Source organism: Aotus nancymaae, unplaced genomic scaffold, assembly GCF_030222135.1.
Source record: "Aotus nancymaae isolate 86718 unplaced genomic scaffold, 86718_ANA_hifiasm-v0.15.2.pri h1tg000029l, whole genome shotgun sequence".
Classification (NCBI taxonomy): domain Eukaryota; kingdom Metazoa; phylum Chordata; class Mammalia; order Primates; family Aotidae; genus Aotus; species Aotus nancymaae.
The window spans coordinates 42,679,105-42,702,785 of record NW_026988442.1 but is presented as its reverse complement, the minus strand read 5'-3'; the positions used below and the strand labels follow the sequence as shown (position 1 = coordinate 42,702,785).

Genomic DNA, 23,681 nt, shown 5'->3' with positions numbered 1-23,681 from the left:
TCTGCGTGGCCGTGGCCACAGTGGGCTCCCTGGAAATACTTTCAGAGGTGGTGATGGCTGCATCCTGCCAGAGCCCCTGCTGCCCTGCGGAAGAACTTCTGCTCCTGGAAGTCAGAGCTGGGAGGCTGGGGGCTGTGGTGTCTTCTGTATGAGAGGCGGGGTGCGGCTGGGGAGAGGAAGGCTGCTCGGGTCTTCTTCGGGGAGACCTGCCCCGTGACGGCTCCGAGGTCCTGGTGGGCTGGTGGCTGGCATCTCGTCCACCCGCTGTCGCCTCTTGCTCCTCGCCCCTTGCTCCTCGCCCCTGTGAGCTGGGGGCACTCATGCCGGTCCTGTGGGGTTCTGTGACCCAGAGAGGCAGACTCTTGACCTGCCCGTTGAGTTTGTGAAAAGTCAAAGCAGAGCGGAGCGTGCCCTCTGGCTGGAGCTCCTCGTAGGCACGAGGACAGAGCGTAGATCGCTCCTTGTTCACGCCGTCTTCACCCCGGGTGCCGAGTTCCTGTGGCGTGGACCCGCCCTGCTTCGGCCCTGGTCGGAATGCTCTTGAGTTTGTGCTTTATTTTAATTTTAATTTTTTTTCCTTATCAATTCTCTAACCCTATGTCATAATTAATTTTAATTTTTTTGTTTTGTATTTTGAATTGGAGTCTTGTTCTATCCCCCAGGCTGGAGTGCAGTGGTGTGATCTCAGCTCACTGCACCCTCCACCTCCTGGGATCAAGCAATTCTCCTGCCTCAGCCTCCCTCGTAGCTGGGATTACAGGCGCCCGCCACCACGCCTGGCTAATTTTTGTATTTTTAGTAGAGACAGGGTTTCCCCATATTGACCAGGCTGGTCTCGAATTCTTGACCTCAGGTGATCCGCCCACCTTGGCCTCCCAAAGTGCTGGGACTACGTTTGTGTTTTATAAATAAGGACCTCGGCTCGTGAGGTGAAGGGGTTTTGGTGCCTGTCCCGAGTGTGGTTGGCGTGTGAGCCTGTGCGGACACACTGGGGGGGCTTTCTGTTCCTCATTTCTTTCCGTTAATTTCTGAGAAACTTCTGAGCCTCCACGTAACTGACATTTTACATGTTCACGGTTTTCTGGGCCATCTTCGAATTGTCGGGCGCTTGGGTCTTTTTCTGTTTTTCGCTGTGATCTGTAGCAGAGCTGGGAACATGTTGGCACCAGTTCGCTTTTTGGGTTATTTCCTTGGTAGAGTCTTGGAACTGGAATTAGTCAAAGGGGCAGAGGTGTCTGCCGGCCTCACCCCCACTCACAGGTGCTTGGAGGGTCGTGCTCCGGCCTCCTGTGTCACAGCCACCTTCGTAATGACTTTACATTATTCATTTATTTTTACTTTTTTGTGATGGAGTCTCATTCTGTCCAGGCTGGAGTGCAGTGGCGAGATCTCGGCTCACTGCAAGCTCTGCCTCCCGGGTTCAAGCGATTCTCCTGCCTCAGCCTCCTGAGTAGCTGGGACTACAGGCGTGTGCCACCACCACGCCCAGCTAACTTTTTGTTTTTTGTAGAGAAGGGGTCTCACCGTGTAGCGGAGGCTGGTGTTGAGCTCCCCGGCTTCCCTCAGTGTTGGGATTTCAGGTATGAGCCACTGTGCCCAGCCTTGAAATCTTTGCTCAGAGTCAAGCACACATGTCTTTTAAGCCCGTTCCAGAAATCTTTAAAATGGTATCATTGAGTTAAGCCAAACTGGCCACCACAGGGTTAACTTTGTGAGAAGAGGGGAGGAGAAAGCAGGGCTCTGCTGTCCCCAGGAGTCCTCTCCACTTGCCTGCGCTCTGGCAGATTTGCTGAGGATGGGCGTGAGGGCGCTGCTGTCTCCTGGGCTAGGGCTTTTAGGGCCTGGACCCGGGGTGGCCTTTGCTGCTCCCTTGGGCATAATATGGGGGACACAGGCGAGATGTGGGGCCACCACCCCAGTAGGCCTGTGCCAAGCCCCAGGACCCCATTCCTGGAACAAGCGCAGCCTTGGGGACAGGAAGGGCTTGTCAGGGCCTCCAGGGCGTGGCCTCCAGGGCCGCTGACCTTGGCCCTTTGGCTCCGCTGATCCTGCTCCTTTCGTGCCCACTTCAGCCAAGCCCGTGGTGAAGCCCCCCAGGTGCTGTGGCCCCTTGAAGGTGACTGTGAAGAGCCTCTTCTGTGCCTCTCAGCCCTAGAGCTGCAAGCTGCCCTTGCCCAGGTGTCTCCGAGTCTCTGAGTCCCAGCAGCTCCCAGGTCTTCCCTCATGAATCAGGAATCATGGAGTTTTATTTCTTTCTTTTTTTTTTTTTTTTGAGACGGAGTTTCGCTCTTGTTACCCAGGCTGGGGTGCAATGGCGCGATCTCGGCTCACCGCAACCTCCGCCTCCTGGGTTCCAGCAATTCTCCTGCCTCAGCTTCCCGAGTAGCTGGGACTACAGGCTCACACCAGCATGCCCAGCTAATTTTTGTATTTTTAGTAGAGACGGGGTTTCACCTTGTTGACCAGGATGGTCTTGATCTCTTGACCTCGTGATCCACCCGCCTCGGCCTCCCAAAGTACTGGAATTATAGGCATGAGTCACTGCGCCCGGCCTGGAGTTTTATTTCTTAAGGCAGCCTTGGAGCCTGTCCTGGCTGAGCACTTGACACAGGAGGGCCTTCCCTGGGGGAGGCTCTGTCTCCCTCCCACACTGGAGGCGATCGGGTCTCATAGGGAGGAGGCAGGACTCGCTTAGGGGTGGGAAGTGACCCCGCCCTAGAGCCCGGAGCCCAAGTCCTGCCCAAGGTGGAAGAGCCTGACCTTCCCATCCCTCCCCCCAGGGCTGAGGCTCCTTGTGGGTCTGGATGACCCTGTCCGACCCCTGCCTTGGACTCACTTCCTGCCAGGCCTGCCCTGAAGCTCCCCTGAAGCCCCAGACTCTGTGCCCTCTGCCTTCCCAGCCCTGCCCTGGCAAGGGTGGCCTGAGTCGCCTACAGGGTACAAGGGGACCCCTGACTGGTTCATCGCTGGGGCCCCTCGAGTCCCCCGCAGGCCCCCCTCCACCTATGCCATGCAGATGTGGAGCCTGAGGACTCCCCCGTGGAAGGCAGCTGGTGGTAAAATGCAGTGGGCTGGGTGGGGTCCTCACTGCACTGACAGAGGGTGCTCCACTGCTCACTCAGGCAGCTCGTTCATTTAGTAGAGATGGGGTTTCACCATGTTGGCCAGGCTGGTCTCGATCTCCTGACCTTGTGATCCTCCCGCCTTGGCCTCCCAAAGTGCTGGGATTATAGGCGTGAGCCACCACACCTGGCCTGGTAGTGTAGTTTTCTTTCTTTTTTTTTTTTTAATGAGAGAAAGAAAGAAAGAAAAAGGGGGAGAGAGAACAGGAGTCTTGCTCTATCGCCGGGGCTGGAATGCAATCTGAAAATAGGCATTAAAAACTTCTTTTATGCCGACAATTGTGTTTAACAGCGGAGACAGGAAGGAATAAGGGAAGAAAATAACAAACAAACAGCCAAATGCTATGCAAATGCTGAAGAGTGATTTACTTACAATTATGTGGTCACTTTCTTTTTTTTTTTTTTTGAGACGGAGTTTTGCTCGTTACCCAGGCTGGAGTGCAATGGCGCAATCTCGGCTCACCGCAACCTCCGCCTCCTGGGTTCAGGCAATTCTCCTGCCTCAGCCTCCTGAGCAGCTGGGATTACAGGCACACGCCACCATGCCCAGCTAATTTTTTGTATTAGTAGAGACGGGGTTTCACCATGTTGACCAGGATGGTCTCAATCTCTTGACCTCGTGATCCACCCGCCTCGGCCTCCCAAAGTGCTGGGATTACAGGCTTGAGCCACCGCGCCCGGCCTATGTGGTCACTTTCAAAATAGGTGTAATACGATACTAAGAAAAATGTATGTTCTGTGTACATGAGGTGGAGAATTCTATAAATATTCACTGAGTTTACTTATTCCAGGTCTAAGTTCAAATCATAGATGTCCCTATTAATTTTCTGTCGTTGATCCGTCGAATATTAACAATGTGGTGTCAAAATCTCCCGCTATTATTGTGCGGGAGTCCAGGTCTCTTTATAAGTCATTAAGAACTTCTCTCATGTATCTGGGTGCTCCTGTATTGGGTGCATATGTATTTATAATCATTAACTCCTGTCGTTGCATTGATCCTTTTACCATTATGTAATGTCCTTTGTTTCTTTTAGTCTTTGTTACTATTAAAGTCTATTTTGTGAGAGACGAAAGTTACAACTCCTGTTTTTTTTTTTTTTTGCTATCCATTTAATTGGTGAATCTTCCTCCATCCCTTTGTTTTGAGTCTTTTTATGTCGTTGTTTGTGAAATAGATCTGGATACAGCGTACCGATGGGTTTTGACTTTTTATTCAATTTACCTGTCTGTGTCTTTGCTTGGGGCATTTAATCCATTTAAATTTAGAATTAATATTAATATTTGTGAGTTCAATATTGTCATTTAATGCTAGCTGGCTATTTTGCCCATTAGTTGATGTAGAGTCTTCATTATAGAGATACTCTTTACGTTTTGGTAAGTTTTTGGGATGACTGATACTGGTTGTTCCTTTCTGTGTATAGTGCTTCTTTCAGAAACTCTTGTAAAGCAGGCCTGGTGGTGATGAAATCTCTGAGTGCTTGCTTGTTCGCGAAAAATTTTCTTTTTCCTTCGCTTATGAAGCTTAGTTTGGCAGGATATATGAGATTCTGGGTTGAAAATTCTTTTCTTTGAGGATATTGAATATTGACCCCCACTCTCTTCTAGTTTGTAGGGTTTCTGCTGAGAGATCTGCTGTGAGTCTGATAGGCTTCCCTTTATGGGTAACGTGACCTTTCTCTCTGGCTGCCCTTAGAATTTTCTCCTTTATTTCAACCCTAGTGAATCTGCGATTATGTGTCTTGGGGTTGCTCTACTTGAGGAATATCTTTGTGGTGTTCTCTGGATTACCTGGAGTTGAGTATTGTCCTGCCTTACTAGGTTAGGAAAGTTTTCCTATTTAATATCCTGAAGAATATTTTCCAACTTGGATTCATTCTCTTCATGACATTCAGGTACACCTATCAATCATAAATTAGGTCTTTTCACATAGTCCCATATTTCTTGGAGACTTTGCTCATTCCTTTTTACTCTTTCTTCTCTAATCTTGTCTTCTTGTTTCATTTCATTAAGTTGGTCCTCGACCTCTGATATCCTTTCTTCTGCTTGATCAATTCGACTGTTAAAACCTGTGCATACTTGGGCCAGGCGCGGTGGCTCACGCCTGTAATCCCAGCACTTTGGGAGGCCGAGGCGGGTGGATCACGAGGTCAAGAGATCGAGACCATCCTGGTCAACATGATGAAACCCCGTCTCTACTAAAAATACAAAAAATTAGCTGGGCATGGTGGCGCGTGCCTGTAATCCCAGCTGCTCAGGAGGCTGAGGCAGGAGAATAGCCTGAACCCAGCAGGTGGAGGTTGCGGTGAGCTGAGATCGTGCCATTGCACTCCAGCCTGGGTAACAAGAGCGAAACTCCGTCTCAAAAAAAAAAACCTGTGCATACTTCGCTGAGTTCTCGTATTGTGTTCTTCAGTTCCGTTAATTCACTTGTATTCCTCTCTAAGTTGTCAATTCTCGTTAGGATTTCGTCAAACCTTTTTTCAAGGTTCTTAGTTTCTTTACATTGAGCTAGAACATGTTCTTTTAACTCACTAAAGTTCCTTATTATCCACTTTCTGAAGCCTCAATCTGTTAATGGAACACACTCGTTCTCCATCAGGCCTTGTTCTCTTGTTGATGAGGAACTGTGATCACCTGTAGAAGGAGGGGCATTCTGATCTTGGGTATTCTCAGCCTTTTTACGCTGGTTTCTTCCCATCATTGTGAGTTCATCCACCTGTCGTCTTTGTAATTACCTACTTTCAAATTAGGTCTCTGAGTGGATGTCCAACTTGTTGATTCCCAGTGCCAGAATCTCAGCAGCCCACTGTGCCGGCCAAAACAGCAGCATCAAGATTCGTGGTGCTTTTCTGCCCGGGAATCTCCAGTCTGGCTTCCCTCTTGAGTCCCTTCTTCAATCAAGGTAAATGGGCGACTCTGCCTTCCTGGAGCGCCAAACGTCGATCAAAAGGGGACCCAGTTCCGTTTACTCTGCACCAAGAACCGCCGCGCCGGGGCGCCGGCAAAACCGCAACGCCAGCCACAAGAGTCGCCCTGGTGACCCATGGGGCTCCTCCGCTGGGAATCTTCTGGTCCATGGGTAACAAAAATTCATCTGAAAGTGTGGCGTCCTCTCGTTCTGTGCACTTTCTCTAGGAGCTACAATCCCGAGCTGCTAGTGATCAGCCATCTTGGATCTCTGTCGGTAGTGTAATTTTCTTGACCCAAGTGTATGTGTTGGGCCTGTCCAGCATCAAGAAGTGGTCCCTAGGCTGACAGGAGGGCAGGGCAGTGTCAGGCAGAGAGGCAGGGTGTGTGGTGTCAGTGTAAGAACAGCGGCTGGCTACTCCTACTGGGACACCCAGGAGGGCTTCCTGGAAGAGGAGGAGGAGGCGATGTCTAGCGGCTGAGAGGGCTCAGGACCACTGTTGTGGTGCATGGCAGGATTCGCCTTAGCAGATCTGACCCGTTCCAGTGTATTGCCGGTTGCCCTGTCCATAACCCAGAGGAGTGACCAGGAGCTCAGCTGCCTGTTGCAATCAAGTGTGCTTTGGGCCGGGCGCCATGGCTCACACCTGTAGTCCCAGCTACTGGGGAGGCTGAGGCAGGAGAATCTCTTGAACTGGGAAGGTGGAGGTTGCAGTGAGCCGAGATCGCGCCACTGCCCTCCAGCCTGAGTGACAGAGCGAATCTCTGTCTCAAAAAAAAAAATGTGGTTTGAAGATGGAAGGCAGGTCTAGGAGCCGGATGCCAGTCCAGCAGGAGGTACCCTGGAGTATAAAGAAGTGGATCCTTCCCCTTTCTGTTCCCGACCCCACAAAACAAAGCATTTTCTTCTGGCCGACTTCCTCTAGGCCGAAGCAAAGCAGCTGGAAGCCCTGGATGGTCCCAGTAGGCTCGCTGGGTGCAGGGCCCTGGGCCCTCGCAGAGCTCCCAACCCAGTCTTGCCAGCAGTTCCCCATGGGCTGGTCTTTTTCCATCCTTTCCTTTACCTGGGGTCTCCTTCCCTGGGCCCTGGGTCAGCAAGTCTGGAGCGACCTGCTGGCGGCTGCCATGTGGCCTCTACCTGGGCCCCCAGCGCAGAGCCTCCAGCTGCCTGTGGCCCCACCGCCCCATCTTGCTTTTCCTGATTCCGCTGCCATCTCTACTGCATTCCCAGTCTCCTGCCAGACTCCCCCGGAGAGCTGAGCTCTTGGCTCTGAGTCCCAGCTGTCCTCCCTGCAGTCCGACTGCTCTAGGTCACAGGTGCAAAGCAGCCTCTCAAGGTTCCGAGCTGGGCCTCAGCTGAGCTGTCCCGGCTCCCCGTGACATCCATCCAGAAGGGCTCTGCTGGAGCAGCCACTCGGTGGTCCAGGGCTGGTGGGAAGGCCTGGCTGGGCTGGGCTGGGCTAGGCTAGGGCTCTAGGGCCCTTCTCTCCATGCTGTCTGGTGGAAGAGCTGGGCTTCCCATGGGGCCCACACGGGGCCTCACACGGGGCCTCACACGGGGCCCACATGGGGCCTCACACAGGGCCTCACATGGGCTCACACGGGGCCCACACGGGGCCTCACACGGGGCCTCACACGGGGCCTCACATGGGCCCACACGGGGCCCACGTGTGGCCCAAGCCGGGCACTGCTCCAGGCTTCCCCTGCGTGTGGCTGGTGAGCACCTGGCTGAGCCAGAGGGAGGCTGAGGCCTGGCGGTGCTGAGGTGGGAATGGAAGCCCCTTTAGGCAGGGCCCCTCATGCCTCCAAGACCCTGCTGGCTGGGGCTGAGATGGGCAGGGCGAGGCAGTGAGGTGTTTGGAAAGGGGAAGTGTGCTCTGGCTGAGGACACCCCGCAGAAGGAAGTGACTTTTGGCCGGTGCAGTGGCTCACGCCTGAAACCCCAGTGCTTCGAGAGGCCAGAGCGGCAGGTTCGCTTGAGTCCAGGAACTCAAGACCAGCCTGGGCGACGTGACAAAACCCCGTCTCTGCCAAACCAAAAAATTAGCCGGTGTGGTGGCGTGGCTCTGTAGTTCCAGCTGCTCAGGAGGCTGAGGTGGGAGGATCGCCTGAGCCTGGGAGGTGGAGGCTGCAGTGAGCCGAGATCGCTCCACTGCACTCCAGCCTGGGCCACAGAGTGAGACCCCATTTCAAAAACAAAAAGAAGGAAGTGGCATTAGGCAGGTTCTGGAAGGCAGAGGAGGCGGCCTGGGTGTCGGGAGCCGGGTTGGAGGTGGAGGAACTGAAAGGGGCCGGCGGGCAGGGAGGGGCGGGGCTGGCAGAGCCACAGACGAAGACCTGGCCAGCCCCTGCCGGCAGTCACGGCGTGACGTCTTCAGATGGTCATGTGGGGCTGTCACGTGGAAAACCTAGTTCTCCATTGCCAGCGCCCACTTGCTCACTGGATAATGAGCATTTGGATAATGCCACCTGTCTCGCTGTCCAAAGACGACTCTGCTAACGTGTCTTAGAGCGCTGTCTAGTCAGGAGCTCATTAAACAATTTTAAAATGCAGCCATGAATGATGATAATGTGATGCACATAAAATTAATCTGTACACTATTCATGTCTTAACCTTGATTTTCTCAGGAGGTGGCAAACCATGAACACCTTGGTGTGAGGGGATGGTGCCCACGCCTGATCCTGGGGGAGCTGGGTGGGGAGGGTTTCTCTCGAGAGTGAGTGGAGCTGTTCGCGTCCGTGGCATTGCGCCCGTTGGCGGCAGGAATGGGGCGTCAGTGACCTGGGGCTGCCACGTCAAAGGGCCACAAAGGGAAGATCTTAAACAACAGACATTTGTCTGGAGGCCGGAGGTCTGAGGTTCGGGCGCCGGCCGCCTGGTTCCTGGGAGGTGCTGGGGGTCTGCCCCCGGCATCCTTCGGCCTCCAGTGGGGCCTCCACTGCTGCCGCTTTGCACCAGCCTGTGTCCACATTTCTCCCCTTTTTAAGGGTACCTGTTGTACTGGATTAGGGGCCTCCAGTAACCTCATCTTTTTTTTTTGAAACAGGGTCTCACTCTGTCACCCAGGCTGGAGAGCAGTGGCTCAGCCTCAGCTCATTGCAGCCTCTGCCTCCTGGTTCAAGCAGTTCTCCTGCCTCAGCCTCCCGAATAACTGGGATTACAGATGTGCACCAGCACCCTGGCTAATAATTGTATTTTTAGTAGAAGGGGGGTTTTACCATGTTGGTCAGGCTGGTCTTGAACTCCTGGCCTCAAGCAATCCTTCCACCTCGGCCTCCCAAAGTGCTGGGATCACGGGCGTGAGCACCACACTTGGCCTTTTTTTTTTCTGAGACATTGTCTTGCTCTGTCGCCCAGGCTGGAGTACGTGGCGCAGTCTCGGCTCACTGCAACCTCCCTCCTGGGTTCCAGCAATTCTCCTGCCTCAGCCTCCTGGGTAGCTGGGACTACAGGTGTGTGCCACCGTGTCCGGGTAATTTTGTATTTTTAGTAGAGACAGTTTCACTGTGTTGGCCAGGCTGGTCTCAAACTCCCAACCTCAGGTGATCCTCCCGCCTTGGCCTCCCAAAGTGCTGGGATTACAGGCGGGAGCCACCGCGCCCGGCCGAGCTGGAGCTGGAGTGGAGCCGCCAGCAGCTGGAGACAACAGGCCATCCCCATCACCCCAGGAGCTTCCCGCAGCCTCTCCCCTCACTGCAGCCCAGGCAGCCCCCGGCTTACAGTCTGCCACTGTGTCCTCTCCTGTCTAGCGTTTACTACACAGGGAATCACACGCTCGCCTTGGTGACTGGCTTCTCTTACTCAGCGTGATTGTTGTGGGGTAATCCGTGTGGTGGATGTGACTTGTGTAGGGGGATGGAGGGCTGAGTAGGGAGGTGCCCCGGGGTGCCGAGGCCGGGCGTAGCCAGCAGCCCCTCTCCCACCTGAGCTGCCTGTGGGTTTGGAAGCGTCTCCTGTGCTCACCTGCTGGGTTGTTGCCGAGCCGTGGCTGTTCTGAGGGAAGCCGCTGTGAACATTCGTGCGTGAGTCTGCTGGGCGGGTGTTTTTGCTTTTCTCGGGTAGGTACGCAGAGTTGTCGGATCTGGTGGGGTTTAGCTTTGCTAAACTGTTTTCCACAGCAGCTTCGCCGTTCCACGTGCCCCAGCAGCTGAGAGGGCTCCAGGTGCTCGCGTCCTTGAGGACACGTGGTGTGGCCTTGCCTCTTAGTCCCGGCTGCCCTCGTCGGGGAGCTCCCTGTGGTTCCGGGAGCACTTCTGATGGCCGGGGAACCCTCTGTCTGTGTCTACCTGCTGATGTATCTTCTTTGTGATGTGTCTGTTCAAAATGTTTTCCCATTAAAAAAATTAGTTTCACCAGGCCACACATGGTGGCTCACGCCTGTAATCCCAGCACTTTGGGAGGCTGAGACAGATGAATCACTTGGAGGCCAGGAGTTTGAGACCAGCCTGGCCAACTTGGCGAAACCCCATCCCTACTGAAATTACAAAAATTAGTTGGGTGTGGGGGCAGGCACCTGAAATCCCAGCTACTCGGGAGGTTGAGGCACAAGAATTGCTTAAACCCAGGAGATGGAGGTTGCTGTGAGCCAGGATCGCACCACTGCACTCTAGCCTGGGCGACAGTGAGACTACATCTAATAAAAAAAAAAAAGAAAAAAATTAGTTCACCAGGCCATATGTGGTGGCTCACGCCTGTAGTCCCAGAACTTTGGGAGATCGAGGCTGATGGATGGCTTGAACCCAGCAATTCGAGACCAGCCTGGACAACACAGTGAAACCCTGTGTCTGTAAGAAAAAAAATAACACCATGCATGGTGGCGCGTGCCTGTAGTCCCAGCTACTCGGGAGGCTGAGACTGGAGGATCTCTTGAGCCCAGGAGTTCTGGGCTGTAGTGCACTCTGCTGATCAGGTGTCCACACTAAGTTCGGTTTCAATATGGTGACCTCCCGGGAGCCGGGGACCACCAGGTGAACCGGGCCAGGTTGGAAATGGAGCAGGACAAAAGTCCCGTGCTGGTCAGTAGTGGGATCGTGCCTGTGAATAGTCACTGCGCTCCACATTCCAGCCTGGGCAACATAGCGAGACCTCATCTCTTAAAAAAAAAAATAGAAAAAATAATTCGCTGAGTGTGGTGGTGTGCACCTGTGGTCCTAGCTGCTCAGGAGGCTGAGGTGGGAGGATTGCTTGAACCCAGGATGTGGAGGCTGCAGTGAGCCCTGATCATGCCACTGTACTCCAGCCTGGGTGACTGAGTGGCATCTTGTCTGAAAACAAAATCGTTTTTCCAAAATAATTATGAAGAGCAGTTCCTAGAGTAGCTGAGTTGAACTTGGTCTGGACAGATGGCTGTGGCCACCTCTGTCCTTCCCAGAGCCCTCCTGGCCTCTGGCAGTTTGGTTCTAGAGCCAAGGGTATCTTGCTTCCACTTTTAAATGGTCATTTGTCTGTTAAGATTATTATTATTATTTTCTGAGACAGAGTCTTGCTCTGTTGCCCAGGCTGGAGTGCAGTGGCAGCATCTTGGCTCACTGCAGCCTCTGCCTCCCAGGCCCAAGTGATTCTCCCACCTCAGCCTCGAGGGTAGCTGGAATTACAGCCAGGCGTAATTTTTGTATTTTAGTAGAGATGGGGCTTCACCATGTTACCCAGGCTGGGCTCAAACTCTTGACCTCAGGTGATCCACTCGCCTCGGCCTCCCAAAGTGCTAGGATTACAGATAGGAGCCACCATGCCCGGCCTTAAGCAACATTTTAAATGAAACGTTTAATTGGAGCCTAACTGAAATGCAGGTTTCAAGTCAGAGGTAAAGCAGTGAGATCCAGCATGGATGTGCTAAGACAATGTGAGCTGGTGTTTGAGAGGGACGTTGATGCCTGTGGAGCTGCTGGGAAGCAGAGGGGGCTGGAATGCCACCAGGCACTGGCGGGGACAATGCTGCGTGCAGGCACGGCCAGCAGGGGGCACCCGAGGCCTCCACCCTCCCACCTGCAGGGGGTGCAGCCAGGCCTGTGCCCTGCCCTGAGCAGGCGGCAGCGGCGGGTGGATGCCGCAGACGTGCCCCCGCCTGAATCGCACCCGCTGTTTTACATTTTTATTAGAACAAATAGCCTTCCTGACTTCTTAGGGATACAGGGAAAAATAACCCCACCCTGCTCCCTAAATTAATACTTTGAACACACAGTGCAGCAAATGAAATATATTCATAGAGGTTTGGATCTGTCCAGGCTGTGGCCAGTGCGCACTTGTCCCCATGTGTCCAGGCTGCGCGTAACGTGTCCGGGCTGCGCGTAACGTGTCCAGGCTGCCGCCAGGACGCACTCATCCTCACGTGAAAGGGTTGGACTGGGTAGGAAATGTGCGTCCTCAAGAGCAGTGAGGCTTCAAAGGCGCTCAATGATGGACAGCCGTCACCCTCCGGAGTCTGCTGCAGAGAGGGTTTGGGATGGGCACTGCCACTTCTAAGATGGCCCTAGGGCCATTGGGAGGAGGACGATAGAAGCCATGTTTGGCGGAGCAGGCCATGCTGCTGGAGATGCAGGTGCCATGACCTTGCTCCCCGGACCCCGGGGAGAGGCGGCAGGCCTGGTGCCAGCACCGACCGCACAATGGTGGCAGCACCCGGGCTCAGAGCTGAATCCCTCCCGGCAGCGCTGGTTTTGAGGCCCTCAGTTCCTCAGCGTGCTCCGTGGAGACCACCTCCCCCTCTCCTGGTGGCTGTTGGACTTTGAAATGGCCCCCAAGGGCACAGCGGCCTGGTGCATTGCCGGCCTGGCAGGATGGGCCGCATGCAGCCACCCTCACTGCCCGCACAGTGTAACGGTGGACAGTGTCCCGTGCACCTGGGGCGGATCCCATACCGTGTAACTGACTCCACAGCATCCCCTGCACCTGGGGCGGGGCCTCGCACCGTGTAACTGACTCCACAGCATCCCCTGCACCTGGGGCGGGGCCTCGCACCGTGTAACTGACTCCACAGCATCCCCTGCACCTGGGGCGGATCCCATACCGTGTAACTGACTCCACAGCATCCCCTGCACCTGGCGCGGGGCCTCGCACCGTGTAACTGACTCCACAGCATCCCCTGCACCTGGGGCGGGGCCTCGCACCGTGTAACTGACTCCACAGTGTCCTTGTACTTGGTTATCCGCGGTGGGGGCAGAGCCATGCATGGGTTTGTGCGCCAGCACCTGCACGGGAAAGCGGCTTGTGACTTTGGAGCATGGCTTCAGGTTGTTATGGTCACCAGAGTAGTTATGCTGATGTCTGTTTCATAAGCGATTCTGTGTGAAATGGAAGGGCCGAGATTCATGAGCTGTAAGTAGATGCTAGGAGGCGGCGTTCAGAGGAGACAGCAGAGGCGGCATCCCTCTGAGGGTCTCGGGTGCTGTCAGTGCAGCCGCAGGTCCCCCTGCCCCTTGGTCCCTGCGGCCTGCAGCACCCACCCTGTGCAGACTTGGCATCTGTGCCCCAGCGTGGGTCGGGAGCTCCTCTCTGAAAGGGCCCCTCACGCACGGGGTGGGTGCCACAGGGGGACCTGAGGTGCACCAAGTGCCCGTGAGCCTGTGCGGTGTCCACAGGTGTGTCCAGCAAACAGCTGTGTGTCCCACGAATGCACCTGTCCGCCCACAGGTGTGTCCTGTGAATAGAGGCATGTCTTGTGGCCAGGTGTGTCCATTAGATGGTATACCCCTCCAGGGCAGAGCGTGGAACTAACTCCACAGCATCCCGCGCACCTGGGGGCGCTTCCCACAAAGAATACAGGTTGTGAGCTCCAGTCTGCTGCTTGCTTGTTGCGCGCTGAGCAGTAGGGCCTGCGTGGCCCCGGGGTGCTTCTGTTTTGGGGTTGCAGCTGCTCTTCTGCAGTGGGGTTGACATGGCTCAGGAGCGGATTTCCGACGATGAGAGATTATCAGATTTGAAATGTAAATTCAAGTATTCTCCTAGAACCTCCCTGGCGCTTAGAGAGATTGTGTGTATTCTTAATATTTCCATAGCAGACTGATCTCTCTTGAAGATTATCTTTTTTGTCTGGGTGTGGTGGTTCACACCTGTCATTCCAGTGCTTTGGGAGGCCAAGGTGGGAGGATCGCTTGAGTCTGAGTTTGAGACCAGCCTGGGCAACAAAGCAAGACTCCTGTCTCTACAAAAAATGAAAAAGTTAGCCAGGCACTGGGGGGTGTGCCTGTGGTCCCAGCTACTCAGGTAGCTGAGGCAGGAGGATTGCTTGAGCCCAGGAGTTGGAGAATGCCGTGAGCCGAGATCGTGCCACTGCAAAGATTACTTTTGTCTTTTTTTTTCTTTTTCTTTTTCTTTCTTTTTTTTTTGAGACGGAGTTTCGCTCTTGTTACCCAGGCAGGCTGGAGTGCAATGGCGCGATCTCGGCTCACCGCAACCTCCGCCTCCTGGGTTCAGGCAATTCTCCTGCCTCAGCCTCCTGAGTAGCTGGGATTACAGGCACGCGCCACCATGCCCAGCTAATTTTTTGTATTAGTAGAGATGGGGTTTCACCATGTTGACCAGGATGGTCTCGATCTCTTGACCTCCTGATCCACCCGCCTCGGCCTCCCAAAGTGCTGGGATTACAGGCTTGAGCCACCGCGCCCGGCCTTGTTTTTTAAACTATAAAATCTCTGAGTACATAACTGATTTTAAGCTGCCCTGATTGGATAACTTATTTCGGAACTTTCGAGTTGAAGTTACGTAGACGTGTGAACTGTTGTAGACAGTCACTGCTTCTGTAAAATCTCTGACATTTTTTTTCTTTTCATCATTCCTAATTCTTAAAGGCTCTGTTTTCCTGAGGCATAAAGAGATGTTTTATTCATGTAGGAAATCAAATATGATCGTTCGGCTTCCTGGCCTGAATACAGGGTATCTGGAGCTTTTGACACGTCCCATCACACGGCCCGAAGCCAAGTGTCCATTGTGGACCTCCCCAGCTTGGGGACTGAGTGGTGGTTTTCCTGCGTTTGACGTGTGTTCTCGCCCCTTCCCCGATGCCTAGTTCATCTTGGTCAAGCTGTACCTGGTGTAACACCTGCTGCCTCGCTCTCCCCAAACCCCTGGGTCATACCCACACTCCTCAGGCCCCAAGGCCCTTCGGTCGAGAGCCAACGGGTGGTCTCAGCACGTGACCCTCCCTGCACCTGCTCCACGGCCTCACTCGTGACCCTCCCCGCACCTGCTCCACGGCCTCACTCGTGACCCTCCCCGCACCTGCTCCACGGCCTCACTCGTGACCCTCCCCGCACCTGCTCCACGGCCTCACTCGTGACTCTCCCCGCACCTGCTCCCCGGCCTCACACGTGACCCTCCCCGCACCTGCTCCCTGGCCTCAGCACGTGACCCTCCCCGCACCTGCTCCACGGCCTCACACGTGACCCTCCCCGCACCTGCTCCACGGCCTCAGCATGACCCTCCCCGCGCCCGCTCCCCGGCCTCAGCACGTGACCCTCCCCGCGCCCGCTCCCCGGCCTCAGCACGTGACCCTCCCCGCGCCCGCTCCCCGGCCTCGCGCGTGACCCTCCCCGCGCCCGCTCCCCGGCCTCAGCGCGTGACCCTCCCCGCGCCCGCTCCCCGGCCTCACGCGTGGCCCTCCCCGCGCCCGCTCCCCGGCCTCAGCGCGTGACCCTCCCCGCGCCCGCTCCCCGGCCTCAGCGCGTGACCCTCCCCGCGCCCGCTCCCCGGCCTCAGCGCGTGACCCTCCCCGCGCCCGCTCCCCGGCCTCAGCGCGTGACCCTCCCCGCACCTGCTCCATGGCCTCACATGTGACCCTCCCTGCACCTGCTCTGAACGTGATTCCTCTTCCTTTTCAGTAGCCCCTTGTTGGGCAGGTTCCGCTGCTGGTACACACACAGTGGTGCTGACGTGGGAGAAACTGCGTTTGCCTCCCGCCCTCATGTCTGAGGCCAGGGTAGGGCAGGATGGGGCCTCTGTTCTCTGCCATGGCCCCGGTGTTGAGCCAGCACCTCGAGTCAGGTGGGGGCCTGGTCTTGGCATCACGGGGGCTTGAGGCCTGGCCTGTAATGGTCAGTGGTCTCGGCTGTCACAGCCCTTGTGCTCAGCGGGAAGGGAGTGAAGGGGAGGCCAGGCTGGGTCTTCTGCAGCACATCTGCCAGGCAACACCTGCTGTGGGGGGCTGGAGACCCCACACCATCTAAGTCGGGGATGGCCCGGGACCCTGAAGGCAGAGGCAGGGAGAGACAGAAGCCTCTCTTTTCTCCTTCGTTTTCCCGCCTGTGAAATGCGAGGGAATAATTACTTTTCCCCCGACATTTTAGGCCAGGCACGGTGGCTCACACCTGTAATCCCAGCGCTTTGGGAGGCCGAGGCAGGTGGATCACCTGAGGTCAGGAGCTGGAGACCAGCCTGGGCAACATGGTGAAGCCCGTCTCTACTAAAATACAAAAAAGTATCCGGGCGTGGTGGCGGGCGCCTGTAGTCCCAGCTACTTGGGAGGCAGAGGCAGGAGAATTGCTTGAACCCGGGAAGCGGAGGTTGTAGTGAGCCGAGATCGCGCCACTACACTCCAGCCTGGGCGACAGAGCGAGACTCTGTCATGAAAAAAGTTTTGTCACGACTAAGGAAAGGTGTCGTAACAAGTCGGAGCGCAGAAGTGTGACACAAAGCTGCTCCTTTCCCAGGGAGGACTGTGGGTGAATGTGTCCCAACAGTTCGTCCGTGGAAGTTCTGGCCCCCTAGGGGCTAGATGTGGCCTCACTTGGAAACAGGGTCACTGTGGGGGTGGCCCCGACTCCCAGGCGACCGTCGTCCTTGCGAAAGGGTGACACTGGGACACGTGAGCACCAGGAGAAGCCGCATCAAGACAGCAGAGCTTGCGTACACAGGCCGCGGCACAGGCTGGAACAGACGCCCCTGGCTTGGCCGGCATCCTGATTCTGGACTTGGGAACACGTTTCTGTTGTGTAGGCCATCCGGGCGATGTCCTCTAGTTAGGGCAAGATCCTTGAGTCTAAGGAGAGACGGGAGCGATGCCGGGGCGGGGCGGGGGCACCAGATTCAGAAATGATGCCGTGTGTTCCTCGACTCGGCGAGGCAGGGCTGTCTTCGGCATGTCTCAGATGACCGGGCGCCGGCAGCCTCAGGGCCCGAGCTCCCTCCGGCCCTGTCCCGGTGCTGGGCAGGGACCAGCCCTAAGCCAGGAAATCCCCCTCCTCCAGGAGCCTTGAGCTGGTTTGAACTCAGAGTTTTGGAAATTTTCAGGACTAAGGCTATGGATGCTTTAAATCCTTATTGGCCTGTGGGTTTTTTTTGTGTAGGAAGCTTTATTCTTTTTTCTAAAGAACGTTTCTTTAAGCGTGAGGGATGGCCACAGCGTGGATCGTTTAACTGAGTTCTCGGTTCGGGTGAGAGCTGCTTCAGCTGTGACTGGTGTTTCCATCGCTGCTGGGATATGCGAGTTGCCGCGTGTAGGATTCTGTTCAGATCCCCATTAGCCGTGAGCGGAAACTCACGGAGACGTCCCACTCTGGTCGCGCCGGTGCCCTCTGGCGTCTGCTGCCCTGCTTCAGGCGGAGCCACAGCCCTCCCGCCGCACGCCCGCGCCCCGCCCAGCGTCCCCCGCGCTGCCTCGCGCCTCCGCCTTGCTCAGCCTGGGTAACTCTTGTTCTTCCCTCCACAGAGTCTGTAGACGAGGCGACACCAGAGCTTCCAAATGAACGACCGGAAGGAAGATATGGAAATCGCGTCCCACTACCGGCACCTGCTGCGGGAGCTCAACGAGCAGAGGCAGCACGGCGTCCTGTGTGACGTCTGCGTGGTCGTGGAGGGCAAGGTCTTCAAGGCGCACAAGAACGTCCTGCTGGGCAGCAGCCGCTACTTCAAGACGCTCTACTGCCAGGTGCAGAAGACGTCAGAGCAGGCCACGGTCACACACCTAGACATCGTCACGGCCCAGGGCTTCAAGGCCATCATCGACTTCATGTACTCGGCGCACCTGGCACTTACCAGCAGGAACGTCATCGAGGTGATGTCCGCCGCCAGCTTCCTGCAGATGACAGACATCGTGCAAGCGTGCCACGACTTCATCAAGGCCGCGCTGGACATCAGCATCAAGTCCGACGCGTCGGACGAGCTCGCGGAGTTCGACATTGGCGCCTCGTCCGGCAGCAGCACGGAAGCGCTCATCTCGGCCGTGATGGCCGGCAGGAGCATCTCCCCGTGGCTGGCACGGCGAACGAGTCCTGCCAATTCTTCGGGAGACTCGGCCATCGCCAGCTGTCACGACGGAGGGAGCAGCTACGGGAAAGAGGACCAGGAGCCCAAGGCCGACGGCCCCGACGACGTTTCCTCGCAGTCCCTGTGGCCCGGAGACGTGGGCTACGGGCCTCTGCGCATCAAGGAAGAGCAGATCTCCCCGCCTCAGTATGGAGGGAGCGAGCTGCCTTCTGCCAAGGACGGCATGGCGCAGAACTTCTCGGAGCAGAGCGCTGGCGACGGCTGGCAGCCCACAGGCCGCAGGAAGAATCGGAAGAACAAAGAGACTGTCCGGCACATCACGCAGCAGGTGGAGGACGACAGCCGGGTCAGCTCCCCAGTGCCGTCCTTCCTGGCGACGTCAGGGTGGCCGCTTGGCAGCCGAGACTCAAGTAAGCCTTTTGTTCGTTCCGGGGCTCAGCGGCCCTGGGGTGTCCAGGCCTCGTGGCAGTGTGCTGTGGGAACGGGTGACGCATGTCCAGGCTCACACCGGTGGCTTCCTGGGGTCACTTTGTTTTACAGGAAGTGGTTGTGACTGCAAGGAATGCAGCCAGTGCATCTCAAAGGCCAGGGCAGCACCAGGGCCCCCAGAGACCCTGCATATCTGTCCCCGTTGGCATGGCGCTGGCGTCACCCACACGGGGGTTGCCTGGGCTGGGCCCCTCCGAAGCCAAAGGGGCGTGAGTGGGGTGACTCCTGGAGGGGCCCCTTCAGCCCTGGTGAGGGCGTGGCCTGCAGGGTCCACTTCCCTGGCCTGTGGGACCCTCCCGTGAGCCCCAGTGGGGGTAGCAGCTAGCCACTTATTAGGGTGGCCTTCAGCCCAGGCTTCTCATCCGGGGACTTTGGCCTTTGGTCGCTGTTGTTGCAGTGAGTGTTGAACAGACACGTCGTGTGAGTGCACTCTGTCCTTGGCACCTTGGCGCGCCTTGACCGGGGATCTGAGGGGTTACAGCTGTGAAGCAGCCTTTCACGGGAAGGGGGCTTGTATTTGCTGACAAGTGTGGGCTCTGCCTGTCTAAACCAACAGATGGTGTTTGTTTCTTTTCTTTTTTCTTTTTTGAGACAAATCTCACCCTGTCCCCCAAGCTGGAGTGCAATGGCGCAATCTCGGCACACTGCAACCTCCACCTCCCCGGTTCAAGTGATTCTCCTGCCTCAGCCTCCCAAGTAGCTGGAATTACAGGTGCCTACCACCATGCCCGGCTGATTTTTTATACTTTAGAAGAGACAGGGTTTTACCATGTTGGCCATAGTGGTCTCGATCTCCTGACCTTGTGATCCACCAGCCGTGGCCTCCCAAAGTGCTGGCATTACAGGTGTGAGCCAGCATGCCCGGCCTTTTTTCTTTTTGAGACAGAGTCTCTTTCTCTCACCCAAGCTGGTGTGCAGTATTGCTCACTGCAACCTCTGCCTCCCAGGTTCAAGTGATTCTCCTGCCTCAGCCTCGTGAGTAGCTGGGATTACAGGCATGTGACACCACGTCTGGCTAATTTTTGGAATTTTCGTAGAGACGGGGTTTCACCATGTTGGCCAGGCTGCTCTCGAGCTCCTGACCTCAGGTGACTCTCCCGCCTCAGCCTCCTGAAGTGCTGGGATGACAGGTGTGAGCCGCCGGGCCCGGCTGATGTGTTTTTCTTGCACCGCGTGATGTAGGGTCTTGCCTTGGGCCCTGCCTGTTACTTACTGCAAAGGGGCTCTGAGTTTAGCTTTGTTGCAGCTGGACGTCACCACTGGAATGGCTGTCTCCTGTGTGTCTTCCAGACTTGCAATAATAAATTAAATGTTCGCTGAATACTGGCCACTGTTCCTGGTGCTGAACACGTAATATTAATAATAACTGTGGGGATCTGGCGTCTGCCCTTTTCCCCAGGCTGCAGCCCAAGTCGAGGAAGGCGATTTGGAGTTAGGTGTGTGGGGCTTGCGCCTCTAGTTCCAGCTGCTTGGGAGGCGGAGGCAGGAGGATGGCTTGAGCCCAGGAGGTCCAGGCTGCAGTGAGCTGTGATCCTGCTGCTGCCCTCCAGCCTGGACGACAGAGCCAGACCCTGTTTCTTAATAAAAAACGAAGGAATGGAGGCTCCCTAGCAGGTGCTGCCTATGGGTAGCTCCTCCAGGATGAAGCCAAGAAATCAATGTGGGGGTGCGTGGGTGGACAGAGGACGAAAAGCAGCAAACCGCAGGGTCGAGAGCCCTGAAAAATGTTACAGGTGCCAAGTGTGTGTGTGGGTGGCGTGGCTGGGAGAGGCTGCCTGCTCCCCTGGCTGGAGGGCTTCCTGGGCAGGGTGGGTGTGGTCTCTTGTGACCCTGGTTCCTGTCCATCTCTGAGAGATCTCTGAGAGCCGGGAGTGAACGCAGCCCAATACATTAGCTTTTATCGTTGGGGTAGAATATACATAACATAAACCTTACCGTTGTAACATTTTAAATGTACATTTCACCGGCGTGAAGTACAGTCCTGTGTTGCTTGATGACAGGGAAAGGTTCTAAGAAATGCATCGTCAGGTGATCCTGTTGCTCCGTGATCAGGATCGTGGCGCACTCGGCACAGACGTTTGGGAAGCACGCCGGTTACAGGCCCGGCATGAACCCCCAGTGCAGCGAACCTGCTGGAGGCAGCTGTGACGCCATGGGAAGTGACTGTGTGTCTACAGAAAAGGTGTGGTAGAAATGGGGTAGAGCACCTGCAGTGAATGGAGCTCGGCGTTCTGGAGCTGCTCTGGGTGAGCGAGTGGTGAGTGAGCGTGAAGGCTGAGGACGCGACTGTGCCCTGCTGGAGACTTACGAACACTGCGTGGAGCCTACATGCAACTTACTTTTCTATGTTGTGCTTAGGACGTCACAATGGCTCTGATGTCACCGGGTGACAGGAATTTCCCAGCTTCGTTCTCATTTACAGGACCATGATGGGTCCACGGTCGTTATCTGTGGTCTGTCCTCCTGTGGCACGTGAAGTTGTTTGCAATCAGAACTTTTCCATCATCCCAAAGGGAAACTGTATCCGTGACGCAGGACCTTTCCCTTGCCTCTACCCCACCTGCAGGTAAACGCTTTTCTGCGTTGACACAACGTAGCTTTTGTTAGAGCTGTTGTGTGTCCTGCACTAAGCTGTGACCAAGCCCTGGACGTTCAGTAAAAGGTGGTGTTGGAGTGTGGTAGCTCACTCCTGAATCCCTTTTGGAGGCACTTTGGGAGGCCGAGGCAGGAGGATGGATCCCTTGAGGCCAGGAGTTTGAGACTATCCTGGGCAAAGTGGTGAAATCCCATCTCTAACACACAGCCAGGTGTGGCTGGGCATGGTGGTTCATGCCTGTAATCCCAGCACTTTGGGAGGCGGAGGTGCATGGATCACTTCCAATGTGGTGACTCACTGTCTTTACTAAAAATACAGAAATTGGCCAGGCGTGGTGGCTCACACCTGTAATCCCAGTGCTTTGGGAGGCTGAGGCGGGCAGATCATGAGGTCAAGAGATTGAGACCATCCTGGCCAACATGGTGAAACCCCGTCTCTACTAAAAATACAAAAATTAGCTGGGCATGGTGGCTCGCACCTGTAATTCCAGCTACTCAGGAGGCTGAGGCAGGAGAATTGCCTGAACCCAGGAGGTGGAGGTTGCGGTGAGCCGAGATCGTGCCATTGCACTCCTGCCTGGGCAACAAGAGCAAAACTCCGTCTCAAAAAAAAAAAAAAAAAACAAAAATTAGCCGAGCGTGGTAGCTGGTGCCTGTAGTCCCAGCTACTCCAGAGACTGAGGCAGGAGAATTGCTTGAGTTAGGGAGGCAGAGGTTGCAGTGGGCTGAGATCACGCCACTGCACTCCAGCCTGGGCAACAAGACAAGGCTCTGTCAAAAAATGTGGGTGTGGTGGCTGCTGTGGTGTCCCGGCTATTCAGGAGGCTGAGGTGGGAGGATTGCCTGAGGCTGGCAGGTCGAGGCTGCACTGAGCTGTGATCATGCCGCTGCACTCCGGCCTGGGCAGCAGACTGAAACCCTGTCTCAAGACAGAAAACCCAGGTTTAACTCAGGGTTTCTGAGCCTCGGGCTGAATTGTGCTCCACTGTGGACCATCCTGGGCACTGCAGGGTGTCAGCAGCACACCTGGCCTCCACCCACAGATGCCAGGAGCACCTGCCTTTCCCGTTGGTACAACCCAAAATGTCTGCAGACATTACCGGCTGGGAAAATCGTTTCTGTCTCTGCTGCTGTACATGTGGAGGGTGTACAGGCAGCGGGCCAGGGGCAGTGGCCTTTCCATCTGCTCGTAACTGTTTATAATCTTCCCTTAGCTCCAACAAAACCTGAGAAGCACTGGTCCCTGGCAAGTGGCACGGCTCTGGGGGTAGTATTGTGGTGTTTTCAGATGTGCTGCAGGGTCCGACGTCATGCGGACCCCTTGCACCGGTCCGGGGACGCCTCGAGTGCGTGTGTGTGAGTCACTGGCAGGGGCCGGTGCTGGACGCCTTTATATGATGAGAGTGGATCCGGGCACTGCGGAGTGGTGCACTCCCTGAGCCTGTGGGCTGGATGCTTTAAATGCAGTTGTCAAGCAGAAGGTGTTTTTAGAATCCAACAAGTGATTTTGGCTGTGTACTTTTGTTAGCGTCTTAAATCCCGGGGGTTTCCAAGGCAACTGCGAAACTCTTCCCATTAGATGATTCTGAGTTGCTAAGGCGAGGACGCAAGGCTGTGAGCTCCGAGAGGGTGTTCTGCCCACGCCGTGGCGGCCGCTGCTCCCTGAGCTCCATCCTCCGCCCAGGCCCTCGGGCCGGAATTTGGAAGCTTGGGGTTTGGAAGTAAACCGTGATCCCATGGAGGTCAGTTTATTTCCATAAGATTTATTACATCGTAGAGAAGAGGGTTTTAAATTCTCATCACATTTATAGAAGCAAAGGCTCTTTTCTTTTTTTTTTATTTTTGAGACAGAGCTTCGCCCAGGCTGGAGCGCGTTCGCGCGATCTCAGCTCACTGTTGCCTCTGCCTCCCAGGTTCCAGCAATTCTCTTGCCTCAAACCTCCAAGTAGCTGGGATTACAGGCACCCATCACCATGCCTGGCTAATTTTTGTATTTTTGGTAGAGACGGGGTTTTACCATGTTGGCCAGGCTGGTCTTGAACTCCTGACCTAAGGTGATCTCCTGCCTCAGCCTCCCAAAGTGCTAGGATTGCAGGTGTGCGCCACCGCGCCCGGCCACAAAGTCCCTTTTCTAAGGACACGTGTCAGGTGGTCACTGCGGATCATTCGATGGGGATGCCCCAACCCCTCTGTGCGTCGTCCCAGCTCCTGGCGACCCCAGGGCCTGTTTGTTTAAAGAGTGATTTTCTAAGTAGGAGGCCAAATGCATTCTAACTTAGCAGCTTCTAAGAAACAATATCCCTTGAAATTTATTTCTGAGTCGCAGCAGTTCACTTCTGTGAGAGCTTGTGGGAAATTGCATTAAAATG

General features: G+C 55.6%; 1 protein-coding gene across 1 annotated transcript in view; it reads left to right on the top strand.

Annotated features, from left to right (window-relative positions):
* ZBTB46 (zinc finger and BTB domain containing 46) overlaps positions 1–23,681 on the top strand; it is a 97,589-nt gene that overhangs the window by 19,301 nt on the left and 54,607 nt on the right. The window contains 1 exon segment of the mRNA XM_021672488.2: positions 17,672–18,638. Within this exon segment, the coding sequence (XP_021528163.1) occupies positions 17,705–18,638 (934 nt within the window). The 5' untranslated portion in view covers positions 17,672–17,704.